The sequence below is a fragment of the Mirounga leonina genome, unplaced genomic scaffold, assembly GCF_011800145.1.
Source record: "Mirounga leonina isolate KUSES-001 unplaced genomic scaffold, KU_Mleo_1.0 Mir_125, whole genome shotgun sequence".
Lineage (NCBI taxonomy): Eukaryota > Metazoa > Chordata > Mammalia > Carnivora > Phocidae > Mirounga > Mirounga leonina.
Genome location: NW_023270305.1, coordinates 63,692,943 through 63,707,818, shown reverse-complemented (window position 1 = coordinate 63,707,818; position 14,876 = coordinate 63,692,943). Strand labels below are relative to the sequence as shown.

The 14,876-nt window shown below is 45.8% G+C and overlaps 1 protein-coding gene across 2 annotated transcripts in view; it reads left to right on the top strand.

Moving 5' to 3' along the window:
• Positions 1-5,450: 5,450 nt before the first annotated feature.
• The window catches only part of PPP1R21 (protein phosphatase 1 regulatory subunit 21), an 81,132-nt gene continuing 71,706 nt past the window's right edge, over positions 5,451-14,876 (top strand). Inside the window, exons 1-2 of one of the 2 annotated variants that reach the window (XM_035001606.1) lie at positions 5,451-5,661; positions 8,503-8,661. In XM_035001606.1, the coding sequence (XP_034857497.1) occupies positions 8,659-8,661 (3 nt within the window). In that variant the 5' untranslated portion in view covers positions 5,451-5,661; positions 8,503-8,658. Of the gene's footprint in view, positions 5,662-5,742; positions 6,041-8,502; positions 8,662-14,876 lie in introns of those variants that run through there. The other variant, XM_035001607.1, reaches the window with a different exon arrangement.

Below are 14,876 nucleotides of genomic sequence, written 5' to 3'. Positions count from 1 at the left end.
GGATCGTGCCTTTGGGGTTGTATCTAAAAGTCATCACGGTACCCAAGGCCACCCACGTTTTCACCTGTGTTTTCTTCTAGGAGTTTTACAGTTTTGTGTTTAGGCCTGTGATCCATTTTGAGTTAATTTTTGTGAAGGGTGTGGTATCTGTGTCTAGGTTTTTTTGTTTTGTTTTGTTTTGTTTTGCACATGGAAGAGTATTTTCCTTTTAAGAATAGCTTTTCTTTTAAAATGTGTTCAGTGCAGGTACAGATGAAGTACCAATAAGCACAAAAGAGGAAAACAGCTCTACAACCTGAAAATAACTGATACCATTTTGCAGTGAAACCTTCAGACACGTGCACGTCTGCAGGAACGTCACAGGAGGTTAAAATGGGGCTCCTTGTGCTTACTTTTGCCCGAAGCCCTAAAGGTTGATAACACTACAACAGGTAGCCAAGGACCCCATATCCTAAATATCCTAATTAAGATGCCGTGACTTCTGTTCAACTGACACAGGGTAGACTGAGAGATTCTGAAACAGGATCTGCAGGCTTTGAGCAGTGCCCCCTCTAGCCTCTAACAGTGAGGGCTGAAGAGCAGTGAGAGAAAATTCCACCGAGAACCTTGTTGATGGGCTGGATCCCATGCCACCTCCCAGGGGGAGAGGAGTGCAGCCCCTCATCCCAAGCCAAATGAGACACCCTTGAGAAGACCCACTCAGAGAGCTAGATGTGGGCCTCCTAGAGTTTGGGGACGGGTGTCTGCCTTTTGCCAAGAGATGCCCACAGGTGAGAGACTGTAGCTGTGCCTAAGTCTGCCCAACAGCAAGGAGACAGAAGGACCGCCCTTCCTCAGTGGCAGGCAAAAGTATGTGTGCTCCACCAGGAGCCATGGGAATTTGAGGAGGGAGCTGGCCTGGGTTGTTTGAAAGGGGAAGCACACAGCAGGACCCCTGAGTGGGAGGGCAAAGGGCCCAAAGGAAAAAGTCAGCGTAAGGGAGACTGCTGGAGACCGCATGGGCTGAGAGAACAGGAAGCTTCCAGCTATGACAGAGACAGCATCCCCCACAGAGAATCCTGGGAGCACCTGCAAAAGCACCTGGCAGAGAAAGAGGCTGCAAAAGTGCATGCGGTCCACCCACAGGAGCCAGTGATGGTCCAGGACTGTGCCTGCTGTGGAAGGCTGTCCTTCCCCCAGTCCCAGCCCAGGGCCCTGCCTCAGAGGGGTCAAAGGCAAAGGGAAGAGAAGCAGCTATGAGAAGAAATCCTTCCAGGATTCCGAGCTCATAGCAGCTCAGCCTGAAGGAGAAGATTCTCTTCAAGTAGGGAGAAGTTCAGATTGGACTGGACATTTCAATTCTCAAAGTAAGACAGTCCAACTGACTGCAAGGGACCAGAAGTGCCGAGACGTGCCTGAGATTTCATCCACGGGCTGCAAAAGGACAAATCCAGAGAGCGGGTTTGACATAAATGAGAGAAAGAAAACAGTTGCTTTATTATTGCACTTATGCCTGTCTTGTTCAACAAAATAGTAACGAATATAAAAATTATTTTTTAAACAAGTACTAGATCATATTGGGTTCTTATATAAATAAAATGACTAATGTCTGTAAAGCTCCTAACATGATGTTTGGCACATAATAAATAATCACTGTGTTATCTACTACTATCATCATTATTATTAATGATTTTGCAACCTGCCTTTTTTCACTTAATGATATATCCTAAATATATTTTCATGTCAATAAATATAATTATGGCACATAGCCAGAATGCGAGATCCACATTGTCTGCTTGTTCAGTAATATATCCTTCTATTTACAACAGTGCCTGGCATATAGCAAGTAATCAATTCATAATTGTTAAATGAATAATTTCAAGTGAATGCAGTGTTGTTGTATGGAATGTACTACAGTCACTGATCTTTTATTATCAGTTAGAAAACATTGCACACAGTCGCAACTAGGTGCTTTCATGGTTGTAAACCAGTCTCTAAAAATATCCTTGTTTTGTATCTTTGTGTATATCCTTAATTCTTTTCTTGGTATAAATTCTTAGAAGAGGAACCGCAGGGTCAAAGGGTATAAACGTTTCATTAAAACTTTGAAAATTTGCCAAATTGCCCTCTGGAGGGATTTTGAGGCTATGGAAGAACTAGGAATTTCCAAGTACAGAGATTTTTTTTTTTTTTAAACTTTGCATATCTCTGGATATTTCCCAGTTCCAAGAGTTTTGGCAGGGCTTCAACACAAGAAGGGTTTCTGCAAGGTTGAAAATAAAAACATATTTCAGGAACTTATTCTAGGGCATAGTTGACTGAGTGAAATGGAAGGAAAAACAGAGCATTTGGCAGTAGGACCGTGGTAACTCCTCAACCCAAGAAGCCTCAGCTTGGAAGAGCACAGATTCGTCTCCAAGCATCACGAAGAAGATGACAGGTCAAAATGCCACTATTTATTGAGCACCTACTAAGTACGGCAGTGTACTGACCACTTTGGAGTGCAGTGGCCTGTCGCTGCTGTCCCTCAGTCCCCTCCCACCGCCTCCCAGGCCCAGGCTGCCAGCTCTCCACGGAAGGGCCTTTGTTGGCTTCATCTTGCATCCCTGGCACGCAGCAGGAGAAAGGCAGTTGATGCAATACGTGTTTGTAAGACTGAACAAAACTCTTCTAGGAAAATTCTAGAGGGGTTGGCACCGACTGTGGAAAGCAAGCACACACACATACACTCGAATGACTAACATCAAATGTGATAAACTAAACCTCTGTCATCTTGAGCTCTCACACTAGAAGCTCCAGCAGATTTTGGGTTTTGATCATTGTAATGAGGCTTCGCTGTGCTCCCTTGGGTGAAATGGACAAAAATGGAAGCCATTAGAAGTTTGAGACCCTGAGCCAAGGAACTCAAAAAGCTGAATACCTCTCTTAGGATCTGTGTGTTGAATCTGCATTTGGGGTTTTGGCAGTTTCCCTGGATATTGTCAGTGGGTGAGAGAAACAATACGGCAGGAATGGCTGTCTGCCTACCCAGTGTCTATTCCCTCCTGCTTCTTTACTATAGAACCCAATATTATTATTAGAGACAGCAAAGCACCTAACTAAAAAGTTACATTTCCAGGCCCGCTTGGAGGACAGATACAAAGGGAGCTGTTGGGTGGGACTTCCAGAAACATTCCTAAAGGAGCTTTATCCATCTTCCTGACTTCCTCTCTTCTTTCTTCTTCATACCCAGACACAATAGCTGGAGCTCCAGCAGCCATTTTGCAGCCATGAACTTGAGGTGGAAAATCAATACTAGAGATGTTAAAGCAGAAAGGATAGGAGACTTGAACAGACCAGCCCAACACTGCCTGCTTTCAGCTTTATTTCACTTGAGAGAGAAACAAACCCCTATTTGTTTAACTACTATCACTTGAGGACTCTGTTAGTAGAGGCTAAAGGTAATTGCTATTGGAATGACTTTCTATGGGGTGAAGGGCCCAGTAGTACCCCCTAGGAGCATTTTGCAAATTTTGTGGGAGGGGAGGGAGGTATGTTTTTTGTTGTCACAATATGTGGTACTACTTGTATTTAGTTGACAAAAGTCTGAGATGTCTTGTCCCAGATATTCATGTAGATCTAAAACAACAACAAAATGTTTATAATTACCCGTGCCTTAAACATAATTCTATTTTACAAATAAATAAAATATATTTTTTGCATGGTTTCAGACACACCTAATTTTCCAGGAATGTGACTGCCATGTAAAACAAAAATTTGGGGGGCACCTGGGTGACTCAGTTGCTTAAGCGTCTGCCTTCAGCTCAGGTCATGATCTCGGGGTCCTGGGACTGAGCCCTGAGTTGGGCTCCCTGCTCAGCAGGGAGTCTGCTTCTCCCTCTCCTCCTACCCCTCCCCCCGGCTTGTGTTTTTTTCCTCTCTGTCTCAAATGGATAGGTAAAAAAAAAATTTTGTACTCTTTTTTGGAACTTTACAAAGATTTGTTCACTATTTGCAAAATTATATCACCAATGGCAACACTAGTTGTATGCTGTGTAACACACTCTATTGACCTAAGTTTATAGTTGTCCTATTCATGGTGAATGTGAGTAATTACGGCACCCGCTCCGTTGTTTTATCTTCTATTATAGTTGGGCCCAAGCGTTTTTGTGTTGAAATATGAAATACTTTATTACAAATTACCACCCTTTTATTTCTTCTTTGAATCTTCCCAGTCAAGGCATTATGCTGATTTTATTTTTGAGAAGGTACGTACAGGTAAGTTATATTATCTATACATTTCAAGTCAGGATCATAAAGTGTGTTCCATTAAGCGGGGAGGAGGGCATTGGTCTTGACAGTGCCTGGCGTCCTAACTGATGAGACTCATGCACACTCAGCCTCCATCTGCTTCTTCACTTTAGTGTGAAGAGGCAGAAAGGACTGGCAGCAGAGAGCTGAGTGTTGGGGGTCTGCACGTCAAGCAAAAAAGGCTTTTTTTTTTTTTTTTTTTTTAACATTTATCTGTGGCAAGCCTGGCTTTCAGCATAAGTGCAGAAGATGCATCATGTGCAATGCCATTTGAGAGCTAATTATCTCTGAGCAGGTTGAGTGTTAATCCATGATCCACCACCCACAACTCTGTCCACTTTAGTTTTTCAGAGGACACAGAATTAGGACAGAACTCTGTGTTGACAGAGGGGGAGGGAGAGCACGACACAGTTCTGGGACTCCGGGGACTGAGAAAGGAGAGCGAGGGGAGGTAAAGAAACCACAGCGGCCATCTGGGGGTAGGGAAGGAGTGCCAGGGAAAACCGCATGGCCAGGACCGCCGAGGGGACCTGCGGCTGGCAGGGCCAGCCCACCGCTCGCTCGCCTAGGTCACCCCCCCCACCCCGCCAAGTGACGGAATTAACCACATCTCACACTCCTGAATTGGAGCAGATAATTGGCGAGCTGGCTTTGTGCACAGGAAGTGTGTGCAGTTAGATTTGGCTGAGTGGAACAGGAAGAATGGGGACCACCTGATTTCATCTTGTGCCAAGGAGGGCGACACAAAGCAGCAGTGTCTCCTATGCGGCTTGGCCCAGGCAAAGCAGGGGGACAGAGAGCCCCGTGCAAACTGGTGGGTGAATGGGGTCTTCCTGGGAAGATCGCTAGAGCAGAGGACAGTCAGGAGCTCTACAACTGAGCTCCGGCTGCTTTGTGACTTTGGGCAAGTGATTTAACCTCTGTCTGTTTCCTCATCTGTAAAACAACCGAGGAAATAAAAATGCCCCTTAAAATCCCGTCACTCCATTCCATGTGATCCCCAGATGTGGCCTGGATGCCTCCTCTGTGGGTAGCACCGCGCCGACTGAGCCGGGCGGGGGGCGGGGGGGACGGCCACGCCCGCTTCCTTGACTCCGGGGGACGCCCCTCCCCCACCCGCCCCTCCCCCACCCCACGCCCGCCCGCAGGAGTTGGGAGGGGTGTGAAACAGATAGTCCTTGCGGGGGAGGGGGGTTAAATCTTTACCTTCTCTCCAGATACATCGCAACCCACTTTTACTTCCCGCTGGGAGGTATCTTGGTCTAACCTCCCGACCCAGCCCTTGGCGGGTCTTCTCTCGGAGGTGCCCGGAGAGGTACTGGTTAGAGAGGGCTGTTGCCGGGACAACGCAAACCAAACCCTGGCGGAAGCGTCATTCTTTCCGAGGATGTGGTAAGTGGGGGGTATCCACCTGATGACCGTCCCGTGACGGTCGGGCTTCTCTTCTAGCTACTTTTTGCAATCTTCATTCTTAGAAAACCCTTTGTTACGAAAAGTGCTCAAGTCCGGGAAGGAAGCGAGGGTCAGTCGGCAATACCCCCAGTGTGAACTCTGGAATAGCTTTTCCTCTTGAAAGAGTCCTCCTCGTTTTGCTCCTGGCTTTGCGCTGGCGCCGGCTGAGTGTTTCCTGGGGATTTCCAACCTGCGCCGCAAGGAGCCCGGCCCCGCTCACTCCCACACTGAAGACGGGGACGGCTGTATTTCTTGCACGCCTTTTTCTGTCCCCCGGTGGTAGACAGAGAGTCAAGAGACCGTGCTTGTGTGACCCTGGGTGAGTCTCTTTCCTTCTCTGAGTATCAGTGCAGCAACTGAGGCATTTAATGATTTTGATTCTTTTTTTTTTTTTTTCCCCAAGATTTTACTTATTTGACAGAGACACAGCCAGAGAGGGAACACAAGCAGGGGGAGTGGGAGAGGGAGAAGCAGGCTTCCCGCGGAGCAGGGAGCCCGATGCGGGGCTCGATCCCAGGACCCTGGGATCACCACCCGAGCAGAAGGCAAACACTTAACGACTGAGCCACCCAGGCGCCCCAGTAGTTTCTATTCTTGAGGGAAAGTTGAGGACAAGTTACCGAAGCACCCTGAATACCCATTTGTAACAGACATTATTATTTTTATTATTTTGCTTTTTGCTCAAATTTTATTTTTCATGATCTAACAATTAGACGAGTGGCCAAATGATTTTATAAAGTCATAAAATTTTAGTAAAATCATTTGGCCTAGAGTTATTCATAAATATTACTATACATTAAAATTGTTTAAATGCAGAAATGCATTAGTATTTTTCTTATTAAGCTTGGTCATCACACATAACTTAGTCTGAATTACAGACAGTGTAATCTCATAGAAGTGATAAAGTGTAGGGGCTCCTTGCTGGCTCAGTTGGAAGAGCATGCGACTCTCAATCTTGGGGTTGTGAGTTCTAGCCCCATGTTGGGTATAAAGATTACTTAAACAAATAAAACTTTAAAAAAAAAACTGGTTAGGGGCACCTGGGTGGCTCAGTTCGTTAAGCGACTGCCTTCGGCTCAGGTCATGATCCTGGAGTCCCAGGATCAAGTTCCGCATCGAGTCCTAAGTTCCGCATCGAGTCCTGAGTCCCGCATCAAGTCCCGCATTGGGCTCCCTGCTCAGCAGGGAGTCTGCTTCTCCCTCTGACCCTTCCCCCTCTCATGCTCTCTCTCTCTCTCTCTCATTCTCTCTCTAATAAATAAATAAAATCTTTGAAAAAAAAAACTGGTTAAGTGTCAAAAATATGGCCTAATTGTAAAAATCATCAAAGAGAAAATGAATCAGAAAGTCTCATGTCATTCCCACAACTAGCCTGTAATAGATTTATTAATCTCTTTCCCAACTACATGGTGTTCACATGCTGTTCCCTATGCCTGGAATGCCTTTCCTCACATTCCACCCCCCTCCCCCAAATCTTCCACTCAGCCTCAGAGCCATCCTTTATTGCTTTCTTTCTCTCACTCCCCCTATCCAGTCTGCCAAGAAATCCAGGTGGATTTCAATAAATCTACTTCAGAATACTCTCATAATCTGTCCAGGACTTGCTGTCTCCACTACCTCTAATCTCTGAGACCGCCCTCACCTTGATCATGACGCTAACTTCCTGAATGGCCCCTTGGCTCCTGTCCTTGCCCTGCCACCCACCCATAGCCTGCTCTCAACACAGCAGCTAGAGTGACCTTAAAACACGTGTTAGGGGCGCCTGGGTGGCTCGGTCGGTTAAGCGGCTGCCTTCGGCTCAGGTCATGATCCCAGGTCCTGGGATTGAGCCCCGCATCGGGCTCCCTGCTCGGCGGGAAGCCTGCTTCTCCCTCTCCCACTCCCCCTGCTTGTGTTCCCTCTCTCGCTGTGTCTCTCTGTCAAATAAATAAATCTTTAAAAAAACCCAACGTGTCAGATCATGTCATACCTCTGCTCCAAACTGCCCAAAGCAAGAGTGGGTGCAATGGCTGGTCCCAGCCACGGAGAGGCATTCCCGCACATGCCCTCCCTGCTCAGTGGTGTCACGTTGGTAGCTTGAAACTGGCCATGGTGGGATTATTTACATCACAGAAATTGGCAAATGCTAAAAAACCAAGTTTTGTTTTGTTTGTTTGTTTGTTTGTTTTTGAGACCCAATCTGCCAGCACCACTGCTGCCATGAATGGTGACCCATTTCTCTCAGGGTTAAGACCAAACTTGTCCTGACTGCTCGCAAAGCCTCTGCAATCTGACCTTGTCTCCTCCTTCTCCTTTGCTCCAGCCCCACTGGCCTCCCTGCCCTTCCTCACACATGCCAGCACCCTCGGGGCTGTGTATTCCTTCTCTTTCTAGAACTCCTTGCTCAAATGTCACCCCCTCAAGGAGGCTTACCTGACTTCTTCACCATGCATTCTAACCCCCACTGTCCTATTAGCTGTTCTATTTCCCCCACAGCATTCTAACTACTATAGAATTGACTTGTTGCTCATGTTTATTACTTACAGTCTGTGTCTCCCCCTGCACCCCCGAACCCCCATAGAATGCTGTCTCGGTGAGGGCAGGGAGTTTGGACTGTTGTCTTCACTGATGGGACCCAGGGCCTGGCAGCCAGGAGGCATTCCGTAAGCATTTCGTGGCCGACTGGCTGACTGAATCTCCGAATGCCTGCCTCCTCTGGAATAAACCTTCCCGAAACTTCACGCTTTCCTCCTCTCCATCCACAAAAGGTCCTGATTCTTGTCCTCTATGTTCCACCTGCAGCTCCTGAAGTTCTTCCGTGGTATCATGACGATTTTCTTAGGACCGCCTCCCCCATCGGACGGCTGTCTGTGGGCTCTTCAGAGGCACCCCCAACACCCGTACCTACACATGGCCCCCACTGCTAGCTGTTAAGTGAACGCATGAATGTACACATGAATGGTAAGCAGAATATGATTCTCATACGGATTCGTCTTCTCATCTGGAGGCCCCCTTGCGATGGCGCTGCTGGGAAGGCCTGAGGCAAGGAAGGATGGGGGGCGACGCGGAGACAGAAGCAGCCCTGAGTGTGGGGGGCAGAAGGGAGTCTTCTCTCTTCTGAGCTCTGAGCAAACTGGTTATTATTTCTTTCTGTTACGCTCCTCACACCCTCCCTCTCCTCAGCCATTTCTCTCACCTTTCAAACCTCTGATCTTTGATCACAGGCTAGGGTCAGCTTTAAGTACAGGGAGAGAAGACAGCTGCCTTGGTGGTGTGATCTGGGGGCTTCAGGAAGGTTCTTCACTCTGGTATCACTTTCCTCGGGTCTTCTTTTTCTTTTTCTTTCAGTTTTATTGAGATATACTTGATACACAGCTGTGAGTTTAAGATGTGCAGCATAATGACTTGACTTACATATATTATGAAATGATCACCACAGTTAGTTAAAATGCATCATCTCATATAGATACAAAATAAAAAAGGTTTGAATGTTTTTTTCTTGTGATGAGAACTCTTAGGGTTGACTCTCTCAACAACTGTCAAACATACACAACAGTGTCCCCTATAATCATCAAGTCACACATTGTATCCTTGGTACTTATTTATCTTATGACTACAAGTTTGTGCCTTTTGACCACCTTCTCCAAATACCACCCCCACTTCCCCCTCCTGGGTTAACCACAGATCTGATCTCTTTTTCTATGAGTTTGGGGTTTTGTTTTTTTGTCTGTTGTTTAGATTCCAAATATAAGTGAAGTGGCCTAGAACCCACTGGTCTCTCAGCAAATGGCCACACAGAACCGAGAGCCCAGGAGAACTGGCTCCCAGGGTTTCTAGAGCACATGGCAGTTCAGGGCTGTTCCCAGCCTGGGGTCTTCGCCACACAGAGCTTCTGAAGGCTGCATGTCAGTGGCCTCAGACCCAGAGCCAGGGACGGGTGGGGAGGAAGGCTTGTCTGTCCCAGCGAAGCCCCCTGTCCACAAAGGCAGCTCCACTTCTGGTCAGCCTGCCCAGCCTCCCCAGGACAGCAGAGCGGCTGCCCTGTGGGGAGAGGGGGGACTTGTCTCCTTTCCCAGCCATCAGATGAGGAAGCAGGGTCCACACCCTAAGCCTAAGCCTCAAGGGAGTACAGGATGTCCCAACACGTCCTGTAGAACGACTTAGTAATTTTCCAGTTACTAATTTGCTTTACCTGTTCTGTTCAAACAGGCTAATTGTTTCCTCAAAAAGACTCAATGTAGAGGGATGAGGTCACCAGAGACATGCCTAAACAATTACAAACTCTGGTCATGGGCGCGCCGGGAGACTGGTAACCAGCTCCTCAGACTGTAGATGTGATGTTATCTTTCCTAAAGCAAATTCGGTGAGGACGCGCCCCCTGGTGGTGACACGCGATTATGCCAGGCAGGAAGAATCCTTCCACCCAGTGAGTGACTCCTTCCCTGGGTAGAAGAATAACTGGGCGTGGGTGCTGCTTTTGGAACGTTCTCAGTAGGGCATAGTACTGTTATTTCTCAGTAACTATTTATTGATTGAAATATGAAATAAATGTGATTAATATAATCCATTCATACTTGTGAACTTGGAAGGTGTGAATTTTAATCAAAGCAAAAAATCTGCCAAGGCAGAAAAGAGGGAAAATCGATCTCTGGTCTGATAAGAAAAGAGAATATAATTTTGAGAGCTTCCAGATACTTCTGCTTTTACGTTGTGGGTATTATATTCTCTGTTGACTTAGAACAGTTCGATTTTTTATTACAAAAAAATGCAAATATACCAAAAAATAGAACAGTAAATCCCATATAGTCACTACCCAGGTTTCAAAGCTATCAAGATTTTGTCATGCTCAATTTTATATCCCATTAAATGTTTTTAGTTGCTTTTCCCCATTAAATATTATAGCCCAGACATCTTATTACCTGACCCTAAGTATTTCAGTATGCATTTCTAAAAACTGGGCATTTTCTTACATAACCACATACCATTTTTACATCTAAAAATTCATAATCCCCTGGAGTCATCTACATACCCATACGGTCTACATTACAATTTCCTTTGAATATAAAACTGTCTTTTTGCAATAGTTTGTGAATCCAAGAAGTCCACGCATTGCATTTCATTGTTTGGTTCTCTCTCTGCCTCTGTCTCTCTCCTTCTCTCCCTCTCACAATCTCCCTCCCTCCCTCCCTCCCTTCTTCCCTCTTAATTAACTTCTCCTTATACAGAGGGAAATGCACAGGCATTAAGCATACAGTTCCGAGAGTTTGGATAAATGCATACACCTGGTAGCCACATCCTTATCAAGATAGAGAACGTTTCCCTCACCTCAGAAAGTTTCCTCCTGTGCCTTCACAGACAACTCTCCCTTTGCCCCCACCCCAGCCACTGCTCTGACTTCTCTCACCATGGATGAGTTTTGCCTGTTCCTTGTTTTATGTAGCTATTTGCCCTCAACATAGTATTTTGGGGGTTCATCCCTGTTGTTGCATATTCCTTTTATTGCGAGTTATATTCCATCATCTGTATGTACCACAATCCGCTTGTGCACATTCCTGTTGCTGGACATTGGGATAGTTTCCAATCCGGACTACTGGGGGAAAAGCTGCTATGAATATTTTTGTATGAATCTTTTTGTGGACATATGTTTTCATTTCTCTTGGGTAAATACCCTGGAGTAGAATAACTTGTCACAGAATGTGTATGTCTAACTTTGTAAGAAATCCCTGTGTCTCTTCTCCTGAGCACACCCTCTCTACCACTTTCCAGGTGTCCGGTAGTCTGCATTCTGCATATGGCCAACAGCCTCCCTGAGGTGTCGCTTAACTTGTCCCTCTCACCCCTGGGTTGCCTATAAACTAGAAGTCTCATTTAAAACCTGGGTGTGATTCAGTTTAAATACTTGGGCAAGAATGCTTCAGAAGTGATGTTGTGTACTCCGTCCTACTCTCATTGGGAGGTACCTAAGTGACACCTAAGTGACCTCACTCTTAATTCAGACGCTGAGACTGATCAGTAGATCCAGGGGGTGGCAGCCTGATCCCCCCCAGTGTAAACTTCCCCCAGCAACCCTTCTTCTAATGGTTTCGAATGGTCTTTGCCTTGAATTTTTGTTAGGAATTGCAAAATGTTGATTTTTTAAAAATTCTATCAACCCTCCACATATATCACTTGGGATTCTTCTGCAAAAAGGAAACGTTCTTTCACAACTTTCTCTTATTGTAGAGGACAGGCAGGAAAAATACTTAACTATTTGTCTTTAATTTGCTAGTGAAAATTTTCAGTTTGGCTTATTGATTGTTAGAAACTTTTAAAAAGGCTCCAACAAGAAAAGCTCTCCCAATCAAGTATTACTCAAATATAAGAATTCCCTCACTTTGCTTGAAGAAAAAGATACAGAATATAGAGGAAACACTGACATGTCAATGGACCTGGAGAGACGGTGAGCTAAAGAGTAGCTGGGGCTACTGGGGCACCTGGGCAGCTCAGTGGGCTACCTGGCCGACTCTTGGTTTCCGCTCAGGTCGTGATCTTGGGCTTCTGGGATGGAGCCCTGCGTTGGGCTTCTCTCTGAGTGTGCAGTCTGCTAGAGGATTCTCTCTCTCTCCCTATCTCTCTCTCTCCCTCTGCCCCCCCCAACCCACTTGTGTGTGTGCATGTGCTCTTTCTAAAATAAGTAAATACATCTTTAAAAAAAAAAGTAATAATTGTAATGATAGTTACTATCATTTATGGAATATTTCCTATTGATTTAATGAACTAATAATGAAATTTAACTCATTTTCATAATAATTATTTACAGAGAAAATAAGAGTGCTAGTCATTGTGTAACCCAAAGGGCCTTACTCAGATTAGGTTTCACTTTTTTTTTTTTTTTTAAGATTTATTTATTTATTTGAGAGAGAGAGAGAGAGAAAGAGAGAGCATGAGTGGGGGAGGGGCAAAGGGAGAGGGAGAGAGAAAATCTGAAGCCGACTCCATGGCTGAGCGCTGAGCCCTATGCGGGGGTGGGGGTGGGAGGGGGCTTGGGGCTGATCACAGGACCCTGAGATCATGATCTGAGCCAAAATCAAGAGTTGGACGTTTAACTGACTGAGCCACCGAGGCGCTCCTAGGTTTCACTTTTTAACCTCGAAGAAACCATGGATTCATCTCTTTATTCAGCTGACATTTATTGAGCTCCTTCAGGAAAACAAAAATGAATTAGACCCAGACGCTGTGAAGCCTCAAGGGGCCTTGCAGATGAATTTTGCCTCAGTGGTTCCTGGGACTTGCCTTGCACAGATGTTCATGGCCTTTGTTACGAGACTCACAAAGAGCACACTGAAGTCGTAGGCAACACTCCAAAATGAGATATCACCTGCCCCTCTACACAGGTGGCAAATGTAACTGGCTCTGGTGCTGGGGGGGAAGCCCCGATCAGTAGTATCTGCCTATTTCCCAGAATAAACTGTAAATACTCCCATCACGGCCGGTTTCAAGCTACCAACAACATGTCACTGAACGAAGAATTACAAATCTATGCATAGCACGCCATTATATAGTAACTTCATCATACGGATACGATAAAAGTAAATAACTTCAAGAGCACAGATAACAGTTAACTTTAATATAGTGAAGCAAAGAAGTGATGAGTATTTATTTTTGTAATGTAACTTATTTACTTATGTGTTTATATAATTTAATTGTTTTTATAATGGCTGTATTTAATAGCTGGCTTGCACAGTTTCTGAAAATTTAACCGTTGGCCCTGACAAGTTAGTATGAGTCAGCTCCAGCATCCCACCAATACTGCAGCGGGGCCAAGGTAATACACAACATGCCCCTGGGGACTTGGAAGAATGTGGCTGGGATGATGCGCTGAGCCGGGACGGTCAACAGCCTGAGGACACAGAAGAAGAAGGGAGCTAGGTGTAGCGTTAGGAGTTATGTCCTATCTCAGCAATGGGGGTTATCATTTCCTGTTCCTGGTGTGACAAATTACTTCAAACTTAGTGGTTTAAAATAATACAAATGTATTATGTCACCGTTCTGGAGGTCAGAAGTCAGAAAGGGGTCTCACTGAGTTAAAATCAATGTGTGGGCAGGGCTGTGTACCCTTTGGAGGCCCTAGGGAAAATCCTTTTATAGCCTTTCTCCAGCTTCTAGAGGCCACCTGCATTCCCTGGTTTGTGGCCTCCTTTCTCCACCTGCAAAGCCAGCCCCCGTGTTGGGCTGATGCCTTGTCAAGCTGCCATCTCTCTGGTTCTCTCTTTGGCTAGCTGATTAGCAGCCTTAATTCTCCTTTGCCATGTAACCTGACATACACATAAGTGCCACAGACTAGAATATCTGGGAGGTTTTTATTCTGTCTAGTGCAGGGATGTTGAGAGATATTGCAGTTAGTTCTCCACAGACCGCACCCCTAAAGGCCTGCTGGAGAAGGTACTTGGAGTCCTACAAGGTGAGATGCAAGGTGGATTTCATAAAAGCTGCTGATTAGCCTCTAGTAGTTTCAGGTGGCTATAAGTGTTATAAAGAAAATGCAACCATAGAGCAGAGAGAGCTGAAGGGAGGCATTTTAGTAGATGGTCAGAGAAGGTCTCTCTGAAGTGGTGATGTGTGGGTTAAGACCTGAATGATGAGGAGGCAATCATGCCCAGATCCGTGAAAGGCTGGCTAAGAATAATGAACAGTAGCACCGAGGAAGAGCTGCTGAGGGTTGGGGGTTAGCACACTCAAAACATCCCCAAAAGTACAGTGTGTTCACCATCCAAACTCAACTTTAAATAAGTCTCCTATCCAGTTCCCTCTTTCTTTTTTTTTTTTTTTAAAGATTTTATTTATTTATTCATGAGAGACAGAGAGAGAGAGAGAGAGAGAAGCAGAGGGAGAAGCAGGCTCCCAAGGAGCAGGGAGCCTGATGCGGGACTCGATCCCAGGACCCTGGGATCATGACCTGAGCCGAAGGCAGATGCTTAACCGTCTGAGCCACCCAGGCGCCCCAGTTCCCTCTTTCAATCACATCTATCCTCCTACATTCTTTCTACAGAGAAATTCTGGCATGCCACTGGAGAAAAACAAGTACAAAGTTTCTGAAGATTGGCATGTTTGGAGAAACAGAAAGAAGAGCAGTCTAGGAGATGAGGGGTAATAGATTGTTCTAATATTGGCCTCCAGTGGGTCAGTCTTCCCTTTGT